We start from the raw sequence: 19,129 nt of genomic DNA, 5'->3' as shown, positions 1-19,129 counted from the left end.
TAAGGCGGTGTTGCGAACTTCTTTTGAATTTTTACCTAAAGTTGTGAATTCCAACAACATTAGTAGAGAAATTGTGGTTCCTTCATTATGTCCTAATCCTAAGAATTCTAAGGAGAAATCATTGCATTCTTTGGATGTTGTTAGAGCTTTGAAATATTATGTTGAAGCTACGAAATCTTTCCGTAAGACTTCTAGTTTATTTGTTATCTTTTCCGGTTCTAGGAAAGGCCAGAAAGCTTCTGCCATTTCTTTGGCATCTTGGTTGAAATCTTTAATTCATCTTGCCTATGTTGAGTCGGGTAAAATTCCGCCTCAAAGAATTACAGCTCATTCTACTAGGTCAGTTTCTACTTCCTGGGCGTTTAGGAATGAAGCTTCGGTTGACCAGATCTGCAAAGCAGCAACTTGGTCCTCTTTGCATACTTTTACTAAATTCTACCATTTTGATGTATTTTCTTCTTCTGAAGCAGTTTTTGGTAGAAAAGTTCTTCAGGCAGCGGTTTCAGTTTGAATCTTCTGCTTATGTTTTTTGTTAAACTTTATTTTGGGTGTGGATTATTTTCAGCAGGAATTGGCTGTCTTTATTTTATCCCTCCCTCTCTAGTGACTCTTGTGTGGAAAGATCCACATCTTGGGTAGTCATTATCCCATACGTCACTAGCTCATGGACTCTTGTTAATTACATGAAAGAAAACATAATTTATGTAAGAACTTACCTGATAAATTCATTTCTTTCATATTAACAAGAGTCCATGAGGCCCACCCTTTTTTGTGGTGGTTATGATTTTTTTGTATAAAGCACAATTATTCCAATTCCTTATTTTATATGCTTCGCACTTTTTTTCTTATCACCCCACTTCTTGGCTATTCGTTAAACTGATTTGTGGGTGTGGTGAGGGGTGTATTTATAGGCATTTTAAGGTTTGGGAAACTTTGCCCCTCCTGGTAGGAATGTATATCCCATACGTCACTAGCTCATGGACTCTTGTTAATATGAAAGAAATGAATTTATCAGGTAAGTTCTTACATAAATTATGTTTTTGGGTTTAGTATTTTCTTTAGCACATCTTTTTTTCCCCTGCACCTTTTATGACTCTTATTCCCTTTTCTTACCTCATTTTGCTTGGCTATACATTAGACTGAGGTACATGTAAGGTGGGAGGGGATTTATAGAGCTATTGGGGTTTGGGAATCTTTGCCGCCTCCTAGTGGTAGGAAAGAGTAATTCCAAGGAGTAATGGATTGTGGACTCTCACCGCCATGAAATAAATTAATTTATCAGCTAAACATTTTTTTTCTTTCTAGTTTATATCATTCCAATAGTGTACACCACTGGTAAAAGAATATGGACAGTTTTTGTGTAATTTTTGTGTGCAATTTAAAAAAAAAAAAAAAAATTGGCCAAGCATGACAAATAAGATTCCTTATAACTGAACATTTATTTTTGTTCAAAGTACCCTGGTTAGAGGGAAATGTATGGGATTAATATGTCACTCATATGAGTATGGAAGTGGTGTATATTCTCCATATAACAAAATAGCATTGGGGACTTTGCAGCATTCTGGTGTCGTCCCATGTTTTGTACAGTGCCAGGCTTTAATACACATTTCCTCTCTCAGCACTCAGCAGTTCTGACAACAGAATGATAAGGAAGTTTGTGACATATGTTATCTGTCTGACAAATAATACTGATGTTTGTGTGAGAGTATAAAGCACTATGGGATTTAGAAGGACAAGTTTATCAATTCAATACCACATGTTTTCCATAAAAACTGATCTGTTATTGCATTTCTTATTATCAGTGCTTGAGTATAGTTGTTGCAGATTTTGTTTCATTTGTGGGTTTTAAGATGCCTTAGATCAGGCTTGTCCAATCTGTCACAGGCTTTCTTTCCAGTGACTGATCCTGCTAAGCTGGCTGCTATGTCCTAAAGTAGCTAGGCTTAGCACTCTGTCCTTCCATATATGACTCTGTATGTGGTGCTGTCAATTTAAAAAAGGAGAAATTGAGTAGCAGTGGTGAAACTCAATGTCTTAATTTCATCTATTTTCTAGAAGAGCTGTGATGTAAGCGTTTTTTTTTTTTTTAATAAGAGGAGTTTAATGGTTTAAAAAAAAACAAAACAAAAAAAACAATAAAAAACTTTAACTATGCAGTGAAAAATCATAAAATGTATTTGTTTCACCAGTGCTGCAGAGTGGCTTGACTAAGGTCAGTCTACTTTGTTAAAAACATATACTTATCTTTTAGTGGAAACTGTCATGTTTGTGATCTCTATTGCTAGCCCTTATTTGCCAAGCGTCCCTTCCCTAGTTTTTGTACATTCATATTTAATTTGATTTAAATAGGGCATGTAATTTTAAATAACTTTCCAATTTACCTTTATCACCAATGTTGCTTTGTTCTTTGGTATTCTTAGTTGAAAGCTAAACCTAGGAGGTTCATATGCTAATTTCTTAGACCTTGAAGGCTGCCTCTAATCTGAAAGTATTTTGACAGTTTTTCACCACTAGAGGGAGTTAGTTCATGTGTTTCATATAGATTACATTGAGCTAACGCACGTGACGCTTCTAGGAGTGAGCATTGATTTTGCTAAAATGCAAGTAGGTCAAAAGAACTGAAATAAGGGGGCAGTTTGCAGAGGCTTAGATAGAAGGTAATCACAGAAGTAAAACGTGTAGTATTATAATTGTGTTGGTTATGCAAAAATGGGGAATGGGTAATAAAGGCATTATCTACCTTTTTAAACAACAAACAATCTGGTGTTGACTGTCCCTTCAATGTAAACTTTAATGAATAAGTGCCCGGTATCTAAAAATACTCTTAAAAACAGGGGCTCTTTCATTCATTAATATTTACAAAGATGCTTATTTTAAAAAAATACTTACCTTTGTGTTATGGTAAACATTATGTGGATTCTCCATCCAAAGTTCTTAATTTCATTAGCATTTTGATGACGATCCAGCTTCCTCCAATTGTTGCATGCCTCACGGGCTGGACGCCTAAGAGGGTACACAACGATTGGAGGAAGCCGGATTTGTCATCGTTCTGCTAAAGAAAGCAGGAGCTGCGGTCGGAGGATCTGCGCTATATTTACCATAACGCCAAGGTAAGTATTTAAAAAAAAAAAAAAAAAAGCATCTTTGTAAAGTTTAATGAATGAAAGTGCCCCTGTGTTTAAGAGTAGTTTTAGATACACTTATTCATTAAACTTTACATTCACTTTAAATTGTGATCACACTAATCTTTCTTTATGTAACCAGTGTCACCATTATTGTTCTCAATTGTATCACAGCCATAGAGTTCTTTAAATGGAGCCCTCTCTTCTATCCAACCTATGGGTTCAGAGCATACATATTATCGGAGAACACTCTCTTCCATAATTTCCTCAATGTTTTTGATTATCTCTAAATTTGACCTATTGTTTCTTAATCAGTATAATCCCTCTAAACTTGGGGTAACTTACTTAAAATATATTAGAATTATTTAAAGGGACAATAAACATTAGAAATAAATGCAATACATTAAAAACACTGTAGAATACGAAGGTCAGTGCTTATCTTAGTTGTTGTAAAACCAGCATTTTGAATGATTTGCACTCTCCCTGAAACTTATTAACCACTGCTACCAGTCACTTTTTTCAGAAAAGAGCTGGCAGGTAGTACAGCTAATCATATTCTGTACCACCTGCCCCATTGACGTTCAGTAGAGTGCACTCCTGCAGTCACTCTTATATAAGCAGTTAGTTGGAAGATCTTATTTTAGATTGACTTCTACATCATGCTACATCAAGTGTCTGTGAAGTTGGAGGTACAGCATATGATTTTCTGTATTACCTGCCAGCTGTTTTTTTTTATTAAAGGGATATGCAACCCAATTTTTTTTCTTTTCTGATTCAGATAGAGCACGCAATTTTAAACAACTTTCTAAATTACTTCTATTGTCATATTTCTTTCATGTAATAATTGGCAAGAGTCCATGAGCTAGTGACGTATGGGATATACAATCCTACCAGGAGGGGCAAGGTTTCCCAAACCTCAAAATGCCTATAAATACACCCCTCACCACACCCACAATTCAGTTTTACAAACTTTGCCTCCTATGGAGGTGGTGAAGTAAGTTTGTGCTAAGATTTCTACGTTGATATGTGCTTCTCAGCATTTTGAAGCCCGATTCCTCTCAGAGTACATTAAATGTTAGAGGGACGTGAAGAGAGTATCACTTATTGAATGCAATGGTTTTCCTCGCGGGAGATCTATTTCATTGGTTCTCTGTTATCGGTCGTATAGATTCATCTCCTACCTCCCTTATTCAGATCGACGATATAATCTCAAATTCCATTACCTCTACTGATAACTGTTTCAGTACTGGTTTGGCTATCTGCTCTATGTGGATGGGTGTCTTTCTGTAAGTATGTTTTTATTACTTAAGACACTCTCAGCTATGGTTTGGCACTTTATGCTTTAATATAAAGTTTTAAATATATGTATTGTACTTATATTTGCCATGCGTCAGGTTTATGTATATTTCCTTTTTGCAGACTATCAGTTTCATATTTGGGAAAAAAACATATTTAGGGAAATATTTTTCTTACCTGGGGTATAGTCTTTTCTCAATTGACTGCTTTTTCATTAAATTTCCCTTGCGAGGGCGCAAAATGCCAAAGTTTATTGCATCATTTTTGGCGCGAGATTTTTTTTTGGTGCAAAGGTACGTCCGATGACAGAAATTCGTAATTTCCGGCTGTCTTTAAAATGCTTGTGCACTGAGACTATCTAGCTATACTTCACATGCACGTGCAGAAAAAAATGCTAACATTAAAACAGTGATATGTTTTACTAGAAGCATTTTTGCCATTACATGTATATTGCAAGTATGTTTCTATTCAAATATGTAATTAACCTATGGGCATTTTACATTTTGACCAGAATGGTCCTTTAGGTTCCTGCAATATTGCAGGCATGGTCTCAATTCATTATATATTTTGTACCATTTCCTTTTTGTTAGCTTGTTTGCCTTATCTTCTCACAATCACTCGCCATCCTTCACCAAGGTTTTAACACCTCAGTATGCTTCATTATCTGCAGCAAGTTAAAGCCAAGCTAAAGGGGACAGAATGGCAGAATACACAAGTGAACATTCAAGGAACTTAGACTCCTTTAGAAATACAGTAAAATAATGTGCTAATTGTTTTTATGCATTTATTCTCTCATTTGTTATATCTCCATCATTAAACTTGACATCTCCCCTTTTTTTTTTTAGGTATAAGAGAGTGTTTTCAGTTGGAACGCACGCCATTACTACATACAACCCTACCACTCTTGAAGTTACAAATCAGGTGTGTAAAACAAATTAATTAATTAACCTTGATTTTTTAAATTTGTTGCATTATAATATTATGTGTTTACAGGTGACCATAAGACTTGTAATTATGGTATGATTTCATCTAATTTGCCTAAAAATCAATAGGGTCATATTTTAATAAAAACAACAACAACAAAAAACTGTACATTTTATGTGTATGCACTGTTCAAAAGCTTTCAGTTACAAAGGAAGCAGAATGTCAGATTTTGTGTTTTTAAAAGGAACAGTAATGTTAAACGTTAAAATGTTCAGGATTCAAGTAGCACATGTAATTTTAAACAACTTTCCAATTTAATTTTATTATCAAATTTGCTGTGTTTATGGAATGCTTTTGTTGAAGAATAAACCTAAATAAACTGATTGCAGCTGAGAAGTGTGCATGTCTTTAGCATTCTATGGCAGCAGTGGTTGCAATTACATATAACATTGCTACAAACATTGCTAGTGTTAATGAACTGGAGCATCACCACTAGGTATGCATAAAACTCCTTTTATTAGTGAGACATCACATAAAACGACGACGTTTCGGTCACCAACTGATCTTAATCATGTTATGATTAAGGTCAGTTGGTGACCGAAATGTTGTTGTTTTATGTGATGTCTCACCAATAAAAGGAGTTTGATGCATACCTAGTGGTGCTGCTGTTTCTCTTGTTAAGTGTGTTCAGTCCACGGGTCATCCATTACTTATGGGATATATTCTCCTTCCCAACAGGAAGTTGCAAGAGGATCACCCAAGCAGAGCTGCTATATAGCTCCTCCCCTCACATGTCATACCCAGTCATTCTCTTGCAACCCTCAACAAAGAAGGAGGTCGCGAGAGGAGCTGGAGTTTTTACTTATCTATTCTTCAATCAAAAGTTTGTTATTTTAAATGGCACCGGAGTGTGCTGTTTTTCTATCTCAGGCAGTATTTGGAAGAAGAAACTGCCTGCGTTTTTTTTCTATGATCTTAGCAGGCGTAACTAAGATCCACTGGCTGTTCTCGACATTCTGAGGAGTGGGGTAACTTCAGAAACTGGGAATAGCATGCGGGGTCCTCCGCAAATGAGGTATGTGCAGTACTTTATTTCTTCTGTTATGTGTGATCAGTCCACGGGTCATCATTACTTCTGGGATATAACTCCTCCCCAACAGGAAATGCAAGAGGATTCACCCAGCAGAGCTGCATATAGCTCCTCCCCTCTACGTCACTCCCAGTCATTCTCTTGCACCCAACGACTAGATAGGATGTGTGAGAGGACTATGGTGATTATACTTAGTTTTTATAACTTCAATCAAAAGTTTGTTATTTTACAATAGCACCGGAGCGTGTTATTGCCTCTCTGGCAGAGTTTGAAGAAGAATCTACCAGAGTTTTTACTATGATTTTAACCGGAGTAGTTAAGATCATATTGCTGTTTCTCGGCCATCTGAGGGAGGTAAAAGCTTCAGATCAGGGGACAGCGGGCAGATGAATCTGCATTGAGGTATGTAGCAGTTTTTATTTTCTGAATGGAATTGATGAGAAAATCCTGCCATACCGTTATAATGACATGTATGTATACTCTACACTTCAGTATTCTGGGGATGGTATTTCACTGGAATTACTCTGTTAAAAGTACATTAAACCTTTTAATAGGTATTTATTATGTTAAACGTTTTTGCTGGAATGTAGAATCGTTTGCATTTTCTGAGGTACTGAGTGAATAAATGTTTGGGCATTATTTTTCCACTTGGCAGTTGCTTGTTTTAATTGTGACAGTTTCGTTTCTCTCTCACTGCTGTGTGTGAGGGGGAGGGGCCGTTTTTGGCGCTCTTTGCTACGCATCAAAAATTTCCAGTCAGTTACTCTTGTATTTCCTGCATGATCCGGTTCATCTCTAACAGAACTCAGGGGTCTTCAAACTTCTTTGGAGGGAGGTAGATTCTCTCAGCAGAGCTGTGAGACTTATATATTGACTGTGATTAAAAACGTTGCTCTGTAATTTTTATGCTTCAAATTTAATTATTGTTACTTTACTAATGGGAACAAACCTTTGCTAAAAGTTGTGTTGTTTTTAAGGATTGATGCTATAACTGTTTTTTCAGTTCATTATTTCAACTGTCATTTAATCGTTTAGTGCTTCTTTGAGGCACAGTACGTTTTTGTTAAATAAGATTGTAACCAAGTTGCAAGTTTATTGCTAGTGTGTTAAACATGTCTGATTCAGAGGAAGATACCTGTGTCATTTGTTCCAATGCCAAGGTGGAGCCCAATAGAAATTTATGTACTAACTGTATTGATGCTACTTTAAATAAAAGCCAATCTGTACAAATTGAACAAATTTCACCAAACAGCGAGGGGAGAGTTATGCCGACTAACTCGCCTCACGTGTCAGTACCTGCATCTCCCGCCCGGGAGGTGCGTGATATTGTGGCGCCTAGTACATCTGGGCGGCCATTACAGATAACATTACAAGATATGGCTACTGTTATGACCGAAGTTTTGGCTAAATTACCAGAACTAAGAGGCAAGCGTGATCACTCTGGGGTGAGAACAGAGTGCGCTGATAATACTAGGGCCATGTCTGATACTGCGTCACAGCTTGCAGAGCATGAGGACGGAGAGCTTCATTCTGTGGGTGACGGTTCTGATCCAAACAGATTGGATTCAGATATTTCAAATTTTAAATTTAAATTGGAGAACCTCCGTGTATTACTAGGGGAGGTTTTAGCGGCTCTTAATGATTGTAACACTGTTGCAATACCAGAGAAATTGTGTAGGTTGGATAAATACTTTGCGGTACCGGCGAGTACTGACGTTTTTCCTATACCTAAGAGACTAACTGAAATTGTTACTAAGGAGTGGGATAGACCCGGTGTGCCGTTCTCACCCCCTCCAGTATTTAGAAAGATGTTTCCAATAGACGCCACCACACGGGACTTATGGCAAACGGTCCCTAAGGTGGAGGGAGCAGTTTCTACTTTAGCTAAGCGTACCACTTTCCCGGTGGAGGATAGCTGTGCTTTTTCAGATCCAATGGATAAAAAATTAGAGGGTTACCTTAAGAAAATGTTTGTTCAACAAGGTTTTATACTGCAACCCCTTGCATGCATCGCGCCGATTACGGCTGCGGCAGCATTTTGGATTGAGTCTCTGGAAGAGAACCTTAGTTCAGCTACGCTGGACGACATTACGGACAGGCTTAGAGTCCTTAAACTAGCTAATTCATTCATTTCGGAGGCCGTAGTACATTTAACCAAACTTACGGCTAAGAACTCAGGATTCGCCATTCAGGCACGTAGGGCGCTGTGGCTAAAATCCTGGTCAGCTGATGTAACTTCTAAGTCCAAATTACTTAATATACCTTTCAAGGGGCAAACTTTATTTGGGCCCGGTTTGAAAGAAATTATCGCTGACATTACAGGAGGTAAGGGCCACGCCCTGCCTCAAGACAAAGACAAAGCTAAGGCTAGACAGTCTAATTTTCGTCCCTTTCGGAATTTCAAAGCAGGAGCAGCACCAACTTCCACTGCACCAAAACAGGAAGGAACTGTTGCTCGTTACAGACAAGGCTGGAAACCTAACCAGTCCTGGAACAAGGGCAAGCAGGCCAGGAAACCTGCTGCTGCCCCAAAGACAGCATGAACTGAGGGCCCCCGATCCGGGACCGGATCTAGTGGGGGGCAGACTCTCTCTCTTCGCCCAGGCTTGGGCAAGAGATGTTCAGGATCCCTGGGCGCTAGAGATCATATCTCAGGGATACCTTCTAGACTTCAAATTCTCTCCCCCAAGAGGGAGATTTCATCTGTCAAGGTTGTCAACAAACCAGATAAAGAAATAAGCGTTTCTACGCTGTGTACAAGATCTGTTATTAATGGGAGTGATCCATCCGGTTCCGCGGTCGGAACAAGGACAAGGGTTTTACTCAAACCTGTTTGTGGTTCCCAAAAAAGAGGGAACTTTCAGGCCAATCTTGGATTTAAAGATCCTAAACAAATTCCTAAGAGTTCCATCGTTCAAAATGGAAACTATTCGGACAATCTTACCCATGATCCAAAAGGGTCAGTACATGACCACAGTGGATTTAAAGGATGCTTACCTTCACATACCGATTCACAAAGATCATTACCGGTATCTAAGGTTTGCCTTCTTAGACAGGCATTACCAGTTTGTAGCTCTTCCATTCGGATTGGCTACGGCTCCAAGAATCTTCACAAAGGTTCTGGGTGCCCTTCTGGCGGTACTAAGACCGCGAAGAATTTCGGTAGCTCCGTACCTAGACGACATTCTGATACAAGCTTCAAGCTTTCAAACTGCCAAGTCTCATACAGAGTTAGTTCTGGCATTTCTAAGGTCGCATGGATGGAAAGTGAACGAAAAGAAGAGTTCTCTCTTTCCTCTCACAAGAGTTCCATTCTTGGGGACTCTTATAGATTCTGTAGAAATGAAGATTTATCTGACAGAAGACAGATTAACAAAGCTTCTAAATGCATGCCGTGTCCTTCATTCCATTCAACTCCCGTCAGTAGCTCAATGCATGGAGGTGATCGGCTTAATGGTAGCAGCAATGGACATAGTACCCTTTGCACGTCTACATCTCAGACCGCTGCAATTGTGCATGCTGAGTCAGTGGAATGGGGATTACTCAGACTTGTCCCCTACTCTGAATCTGGATCAAGAGACCAGAAACTCTCTTCTATGGTGGCTTTCTCGGCCACATCTGTCCAGGGGGATGCCATTCAGCAGGCCGGACTGGACAATTGTAACAACAGACGCCAGCCTACTAGGTTGGGGCGCTGTCTGGAATTCTCTGAAGGCTCAGGGACAATGGAGTCAGGAGGAAAGTCTCCTGCCAATAAACATTCTGGAATTGAGAGCAGTTCTCAATGCCCTTCTGGCTTGGCCCCAGTTAAAAACTCGGGGGTTCATCAGGTTTCAGTCGGACAACATCACGACTGTAGCTTACATCAACCATCAGGGAGGGACAAGAAGCTCCCTAGCAATGATGGAAGTATCAAAGATAATTCGCTGGGCAGAGTCTCACTCTTGCTACCTGTCAGCAATCCACATCCCGGGAGTGGAGAACTGGGAGGCGGATTTCTTGAGTCGCCAGACTTTTCATCCGGGGGAGTGGGAACTTCATCCGGAGGTCTTTGCCCAAATACTTTGACGTTGGGGCAAACCAGAGATAGATCTCATGGCGTCTCGCCAGAACGCCAAACTTCCTCGCTACGGGTCCAGATCCAGGGATCCGGGAGCGGTTCTGATAGATGCTTTGACAGCACCTTGGAACTTCGGGATGGCTTATGTGTTTCCACCCTTCCCGCTGCTTCCTCGATTGATTGCCAAAATCAAACAGGAGAGAGCATCAGTGATTCTAATAGCGCCTGCATGGCCACGCAGGACTTGGTATGCAGATCTAGTGGACATGTCATCCTGTCCGCCTTGGTCTCTACCTCTAAGACAGGACCTTCTGATACAGGGTCCATTCAAACATCAAAATCTAACTTCACTGAAGCTGACTGCTTGGAAATTGAACGCTTGATTTTATCAAAACGTGGGTTTTCTGAGTCGGTTATTGATACCCTGATACAGGCTAGGAAGCCTGTTACCAGAAGGATTTACCATAAGATATGGCGTAAATACCTATACTGGTGCGAATCCAAAGGTTACTCCTGGAGTAAGGTTAGGATTCCTAGGATATTGTCCTTTCTACAAGAAGGTTTAGAAAAGGGTTTATCGGCTAGCTCATTAAAGGGACAGATCTCAGCTCTGTCCATCTTGTTACACAGGCGTCTGTCAGAAAATCCAGACGTCCAGGCCTTTTGTCAGGCTTTAGCTAGGATCAAGCCTGTGTTTAAAACTGTTGCTCCGCCATGGAGTTTAAACCTTGTTCTTAACGTTCTACAAGGAGTTCCGTTTGAACCCCTTCATTCCATTGACATAAAGTTGTTATCTTGGAAAGTGTTATTTTTAATGGCTATTTCTTCGGCTCGGAGAGTCTCTGAGTTATCAGCTTTACATTGTGATTCTCCTTATTTGATTTTTCATTCAGATAAGGTAGTTCTGCGTACAAAACCTGGGTTCTTACCTAAGGTAGTCACTAACAGGAACATCAATCAAGAGATCGTGGTGCCTTCCCTGTGCCCGAATCCTTCTTCAAAGAAGGAACGTCTTCTACACAATCTGGATGTAGTTCGTGCCCTCAAGTTCTACTTGCAGGCAACTAAGGATTTTCGACAAACGTCTTCCCTGTTTGTCGTGTACTCTGGTCAGAGGAGAGGTCATAAGGCTTCGGCTACCTCTCTCTCCTTCTGGCTTCGTAGCATAATTCGTTTAGCCTATGAGACTGCTGGACAGCAGCCTCCTGAAAGAATTACAGCTCATTCTACTAGAGCTGTGGCTTCCACTTGGGCCTTTAAGAATGAGGCCTCTGTTGAACAGATTTGCAAGGCTGCAACTTGGTCTTCGCTTCATACTTTTTCCAAATTTTACAAATTTGACACTTTTGCTTCTTCGGAGGCTATTTTTGGGAGAAAGGTTCTTCAGGCAGTGGTTCCTTCTGTATAATGAGCCTGCCTATCCCTCCCGTCATCCGTGTACTTTTGCTTTGGTATTGGTATCCCAGAAGTAATGATGACCCGTGGACTGATCACACATAACAGAAGAAAACATAATTTATGCTTACCTGATAAATTCCTTTCTTCTGTTGTGTGATCAGTCCACGGCCCGCCCTGTTTTTTAAGGCAGGTAAATATCTTTTAAATTATACTCCAGTCACCACTTCACCCTTGGTTTCTCCTTTCTCGTTGATTCTTGGTCGAATGACTGGGAGTGACGTAGAGGGGAGGAGCTATATGCAGCTCTGCTGGGTGAATCCTCTTGCATTTCCTGTTGGGGAGGAGTTATATCCCAGAAGTAATGATGACCCGTGGACTGATCACACAACAGAAGAAAGGAATTTATCAGGTAAGCATAAATTATGTTTTTCTGGGAATGGAATTGACTAAGAAAATACTGCTGTTACCGTATGATGTAAGTACAGCCTTAAATGCAGTAGTGGTAACTGGTATCAGGCTGATAAATGTATGCACAGTCGAGTTATTTTCTAGGGACTAGAATTTGACTGAGAAAATACTGTTAAAACTGAAATAATACTTAAGCCTTATCTGCAGTGGTAGCGACTGGTAGCAGGCTTAGTGATAACTTTGCATGACATTGGAAAATGTTGTTTTTTAATAAAACGTTTTCTGGCATGTTATTCGTTTTTGTGAGGTACTTTGGTGATAAATCTCTTTGGGCATGATTTTTTTTCACATGGCTAACATATTTTTCTGCATGGAAACCGTTATATCAGGGCTCCCACTGTTGTGATAGGAGTGGGAGGGACCTTGTTTTAGCGCCTTGTTGCGCAGTTAAAATTCTAGCACAGTCTTCCTGTTTCTTCCTCCTTGATCCAGGACGTCTCTAGAGAGCTCAGGGGTCTGCAAAATTCATTTGTGAGGGAGGTAATCAGTCACAGCAGATCTGTGACAGTGTGCTTGACTGTGATTAAAAGCGTTAAATCTTAATTGATATCTGTTTTATCCGTTTTGGGTATTGAGGGGTTAATCATCCTTTTGCTAATGGGTGCAATCCTCTGCTAATAATACACTTCTTGTTAAGAATTGTTTAATTATATCTGTATTTTTGAAGCGCTGCAGCGTTTTTTATATTGCTTGTAAACTTATTGAAAGTGATTTCCAAGCTTGCTAGTTTTCATTGCTAAGTCTGTTTAAACATGTCTGATTCAGAGGAAACTGTTTGTTCATCATGTTCAAAAGCCAATGTGGAGCCCAATAGAACGATGTGTACCAATTGTATTGATATTGCTTTGAATAAAAGTCAATCGTACCGATAAAGAAACTATCACCAGACAACGAGGGGGAAGTTATGCCGCCTAACTCTCCTCACGTGTCAGTACCTGCGTCTCCCGCTCGGGAGATGCGTAGGATTGAGACGCCAAGTACATCTAGGCCCTTACAAATCACTTTACATGATATGGCTAATGTTATGAAAGAAGTATTATATAATATGCCCGAATTAAGGGGCAAACGCGATAGCTCTGGGTTAAGGACAGAGCGCGCTGATGACACGAGAGCCATGTCTGATACTGCGTCACAATTTGCAGAACATGAGGACGGTGAGCTTCATTCTGTCGGTGACGGTTCTGATCCGGGGAGACCGGATTCAGAAATTTCAAATTTTAAATTTAAGCTTGAGAACCTCCGTGTGTTACTAGGGGAGGTATTAGCGGCTGTGAATGATTGCGACACGGTGGCAATTCCAGAGAAATTGTGTAGGTTGGATAGATACTATGCGGTACCGGTGTGTACTGACGTTTTTCCTATACCAAAAAGACTTACAGAAATTATTAGTAAGGAGTGGGATAGACGCGGTGTGCCTTTTTCCCCTCCCCCGATATTTAGAAAAATGTTCCCTATAGACGCCACCACACGAGACTTATGGCAGACGGTCCCTAAGGTGGAGGGAGCAGTTTCTACGTTAGCCAAGCGTACCACTATCCCGGTGGAGGATAGCTGTGCTTTCTCAGATCCAATGGATAAAAAATTAGAGGGTTATCTTAAGAAAATGTTTGTTCAACAGGGTTTTATATTGCAGCCTCTTGCATGCATTGCGCCTGTCACGGCTGCAGCGGCATTCTGGTTTGAGTCTCTGGAAGAGGCGATTCGCACAGAGCCATTGGATGAGGCTTTGAGCAAAGTTAGAACCCTTAAGCAAGCTAATGCGTTTGTTTCAGATGCCGTAGTACATCTAACTAAACTTACGGCTAAAAATTCCGGATTCGCCATACAGGCGCGCAGAGCGCTCTGGCTTAAATCCTGGTCAGCGGATGTAACTTCCAAGTCTAAACTACTTAACATTCCTTTCAAAGGGCAGACCTTATTCGGGGCCCGGCTTGAAGGAAATTATTGCTGACATTACGGGAGGTAAGGGCCACGCCCTTCCTCAGGACAGGGCCAAACCAAAGGCCAAACAGTCTAATTTTCGTGCCTTTCGTAACTTCAAGGCAGGAGCAGCATCGTCTTCCTCCGCTCCAAAACAGGAAGGAACTACTGCTCGTTACAGACAGGGTTGGAAAGGCAACCAGTCATGGAACAACATGCCCCTAAGACAGCATGAAGACAGGGCCCCCTATCCGGAGACGGATTTAGTGGGGGGCAGACTTTCTCTCTTCGCCCAGGCTTGGGCAAGAGATGTGCAGGATCCCTGGACGTTAAAGATTATATCTCAGGGATACCTTCTGGATTTCAAAACCTCTCCTCCACAAGGGAGGTTCCATCTTTCGAGGTTATCGACAAACCTAGTAAAGAGAGAGGCATTTCTACAATGTGTACAAGACCTCTTAATCATGGGAGTGATCCACTCAGTTCCGCGATCGGAACAGGGACAAGGATTTTACTCAAATCTATTTGTGGTTCCCAAAAAAGAGGGAACCTTCAGACCAATCTTGGACTTAAAGATCTTAAACAAATTCCTAAGGGTACCATCGTTCAAGATGGAAACCATTCGAACCATCCTACCCATGATCCAAGAGGGTCAATATATGACCACGGTGGACTTAAAGGATGCTTACCTTCATATACCGATTCACAAAGATCATTATCGGTACATAAGGTTTGCCTTTCTAGACAGGCATTGCTAGTTTGTGGCTCTTCCCTTCGGGTTAGCCACGGCCCCGAGAATTTTTACGAAGGTTCTGGGCTCACTTCTGGCGGTACTAAGACCAAGAGGCATAGCGGTGGCTCCGTACCTAGACGACATTCTGATACAAGAGTCAAGTTTTCAGAATGCAAAGTCTCATACAGAGATAGTTCTAGCATTTCTGAGGTCGCATGGGTGGAAAGTGAACGTGGAAAAGAGTTCTCTGTTACCACTCACAAGGGTTCCTTTTCTAGGGACTCTTATAGATTCTGTAGAGATGAAGATTTACCTGACGGAGTCCAGGTTATCAAAGATTCCCAATGCTTGCCGTGTCCTTCATTCCTTTCCAAGCCCATCAGTAGCTCAGTGCATGGAGGTAATCGGCTTAATGGTCGCGGCAATGGACATAGTGCCATTTGCGCGCCTGCATCTCAGACCGCTGCAACTATGCATGCTCAGTCAATGGAACGGGGATTACTCAGATCTGTCCCCTTTGCTAAATCTGGACCAGGAGACCAGAGATTCTCTTCTCTGGTGGTTGTCACCGGTTCATCTGTCCGAAGGAATGACCTTTCGCAGACCAGATTGGACGATTGTAACAACGGATGCCAGCCTTCTAGGCTGGGGAGCAGTCTGGAATTCCCTGAAGGCTCAGGGATCGTGGACTCAGGAGGAGAAACTACTTCCAATAAACATTCTAGAATTAAGAGCAATATTCAAGGCTCTTCTAGCTTGGCCTCAGTTAGCAAAACTGAGGTTCATCAGATTTCAGTCGGACAATATCACGACTGTGGCTTACATCAATCATCAAGGGGGATCCAGGAGTTCCCTAGCGATGTTGGAAGTCTCAAAGATAATTCGCTGGGCAGAGTCTCACTCTTGCCACCTGTCAGCGATTTACATCCCGGGCGTAGAGAACTGGGAGGCGGATTTCCTAAGTCGCCAGACTTTTCATCCGGGAGAGTGGGAACTTCACCCGGAGGTATTTGCTCAACTAATTCGTCGTTGGGGCAAACCGGATCTGTATCTCAGGGCATCTCGCCAGAACGCGAAGCTTCCTTGTTACGGATCCAGGTCCAGGGACCCGAGAGCGGTGCTGGTAGATGCATTAGCAGCCCCTTGGGTTTTCAACCATTTCCGTTGCTACCTCGACTGATTGCCAGGATCAAACAAGAGAGGGCATCGGTAATTCTGATAGCGCCTGCGTGGCCACGCAGGACCTGGTATGCAGACCTAGTGGACATGTCGTCCTGTCCACCATGGTCTCTTCCTCTGAGGCAGGACCTTCTAATTCAGGGTCCTTTCAACCATCCAAACCTAATTTCTCTGAGGCTGACTGCCTGGAAATTGAACGCTTGATTCTATCAAAGCGTGGGTTTTTCGGATTCGGTTATTGATACATTAATACAGGCTCGGAAACCTGTGACCAGAAAAATTTACCATAAGATATGGCGTAAATATTTATATTGGTGCGAATCCAAGAGTTACTCATGGAGTAAGGTTAGGATTCCTAGGATATTGGCTTTTCTACAAGAGGGTTTAGAAAAGGGTTTATTCGCTAGTTCGCTAAAGGGACAGATTTCAGCTCTGTCTATTCTTTTACACAAACGTCTGGCAGAGAATCCAGACGTCCAGGCCTTTTGTCAGGCTTTGGCTAGAATTAAGCCTGTGTTTAAAGCTGTTGCTCCTCCGTGGAGCTTAAACTTGGTTCTTAAAGTTCTTCAGGGTGTTCCGTTTGAACCCCTTCATTCTATTGATATTAAGCTTTTATCTTGAAAAGTTTTGTTTTTGATGGCTATTTCCTCGGCTCGAAGAGTCTCTGAGTTATCGGCCTTACATTGTGATTCTCCTTATCTGATCTTTCATTCAGACAAGGTAGTACTGCGTACTAAACCTGGGTTTTTGCCTAAGGTTGTTTCTAACAGGAATAGCAATCAAGAGATTGTTGTTCCATCATTATGTCCTAATCCTTCTTCAAAGAAGGAACGTCTTTTGCATAATCTAGACGTGGTCCGTGCTCTGAAGTTCTACTTACAGGCAACTAAAGATTTTAGACAAACTTCTTCTCTGTTTGTTGTTTACTCTGGACAGAGGAGAGGTCAAAAGGCTTCGGCTACCTCTCTCTCTTTTTGGCTTCGTAGCATAATACGTTTAGCCTATGAGACTGCTGGACAGCAGCCTCCTGAAAGAATTACAGCTCATTCCACTAGAGCTGTGGCTTCCACCTGGGCCTTTAAGAATGAGGCCTCTGTTGAACAGATTTGCAAGGCTGCAACTTGGTCTTCACTTCATACTTTTTCCAAATTTTACAAATTTGACACTTTCGCTTCTTCGGAGGCTGGTTTTGGGAGAAAGGTTCTACAGGCAGTGGTTCCTTCTGTTTAATGTTCCTGCCTTGTCCCTCCCATCATCCGTGTACTTAGCTTTGGTATGGGTATCCCATAAGTAATGGATGACCCGTGGACTGAACACACTTAACAAGAGAAAACATAATTTATGCTTACCTGATAAATTTATTTCTCTTGTAGTGTGTTCAGTCCACGGCCCGCCCTGTCTTTTTAAGGAAGGTTCTAAATTTTAAAATTATAACTCCAGTCACCACTGCACCTTATAGTTTCTCCTTTCTCGTCTTGTTTCGGTCGAATGACTGGATATGACATGTGAGGGGAGGAGCTATATAGCAGCTCTGCTTGGGTGATCCTCTTGCAACTTCTTGTTGGGAAGGAGAATATATCCCATAAGTAATGGATGACCCGTGGACTGAACACACTACAAGAGAAATAAATTTATCAGGTAAGCATAAATTATGTTTTTTTGGATATACTGGAGTTGTTTGGGATCTGTGCAGGATCCTTACAGCGTGCACCTGGACATTGGGCTGTGAGTGCTGGGCTATACTTTTAATTTTGTAATGAATTGGAGCATGTCATTTTTTTTTCCAACTATAATGGCTCTTTAACAAAGGATACCAAGATAACTTAGAAAAATTGCTAATAAAAGTAAATTTGAACGTTGTGTAAAATGGCTTGTTCTGTCTAAAAATCTATGTTTAATTTTTAACTTGTCGAGAAATTATTTTGCAAGTTTGTAAGTCTTTCAACGGACACATAAGTCAGGAGAGCAATACTTCTGTTTGCTATTCATTGGCTGGGACAGTTGTGATTAGATCTAAGCCTTTTATATCCCTTTAAAGACCACCTTTGGTAACTGGTGTTATGCATTCCATCTGAATATCTTTTGGGCACAGCGGTAATCCTTAAAAACTTGTCAAAATAAGTTATTTACAATATCTAGGTATTCCCAGAGGCAGAACTTTTTTTCACTTTCTGCGATGAGATTTTTTTAATGAATATTTTTCTGCAAGTAATTTTGAAATGAAATTCGATTTTAAATTAGGCAGGTGCACTAATGCACCAACTATATTTCAATGTGTTGATTAAAGGGACACTGTACCCAATTTTTTTCTTTTGTAATTCAGAAAGAGCATGCAATTTTAAGCAACTTTCTAATGTACTCCTATTATCATTTTTTCTTCGTTCTCTTGCTATCATTATTTGAAAAAGAAGGCATCTCAGCTTTTTTTTTGGTTTCAGTACTCTGGACAGCACTTTTTTATTGGTGGATGAATTTATCCACCAATCAGCAAGGACAACCCAGGTTGTTCACCAAAAGTGGGCCGGCATCTAAACTTAACATTCTTGCATTTCAAATAAAGATACCAAGAGAATGAACAAAATTTGATAATAGGAGTAAATTAGAAAGTTGCTTAAAATTTCATGCTCAATGTGAATCACGAAAGAAAAAATTTGGGTACAGTGTCCCTTTAACTGGAGAGTAAAGCAGTTTTAAAAGTTTTATAATATATTGCATTGCAAATTAGCTGCAGAAAAAAATAAAATTGTGTTATGTTTATAAAATGTCTCAATTTTTTTTTCTTTGCTTTTGGTCTAACATTACATAATTAGAAGGTTAAATGTAATAAAAAGGTGCATTGCTCGCATTAACTTCTTAAATTCGGGAGTAAGAGCTTTGCAAACCATGAAGGACTAGGAGACGAGGTTAAATAAATACATACAAATAATATACAGTATATA

General features: G+C 40.6%; 1 protein-coding gene across 4 annotated transcripts in view; it reads left to right on the top strand.

Annotated features, from left to right (window-relative positions):
• Positions 1-19,129, top strand: part of DNAJC13 (DnaJ heat shock protein family (Hsp40) member C13) — a 709,325-nt gene that overhangs the window by 236,178 nt on the left and 454,018 nt on the right. For all 4 annotated transcript variants that reach the window (XR_008402530.1, XM_053714290.1, XM_053714292.1 and 1 more), the window contains exon 3: positions 5,264-5,339. Coding sequence is in view for 3 of the 4 variants with exons in the window: in XM_053714290.1 (XP_053570265.1) it covers positions 5,264-5,339 (76 nt within the window). In the remaining variant the exon portion in view is untranslated. The remainder of the gene's footprint in view (positions 1-5,263; positions 5,340-19,129) is intronic.

The sequence above is a fragment of the Bombina bombina genome, chromosome 5 (genome assembly GCF_027579735.1).
Source record: "Bombina bombina isolate aBomBom1 chromosome 5, aBomBom1.pri, whole genome shotgun sequence".
NCBI classification, from domain to species: Eukaryota; Metazoa; Chordata; class Amphibia; order Anura; family Bombinatoridae; genus Bombina; species Bombina bombina.
This window is presented reverse-complemented; position numbering and strand designations above follow the sequence as displayed.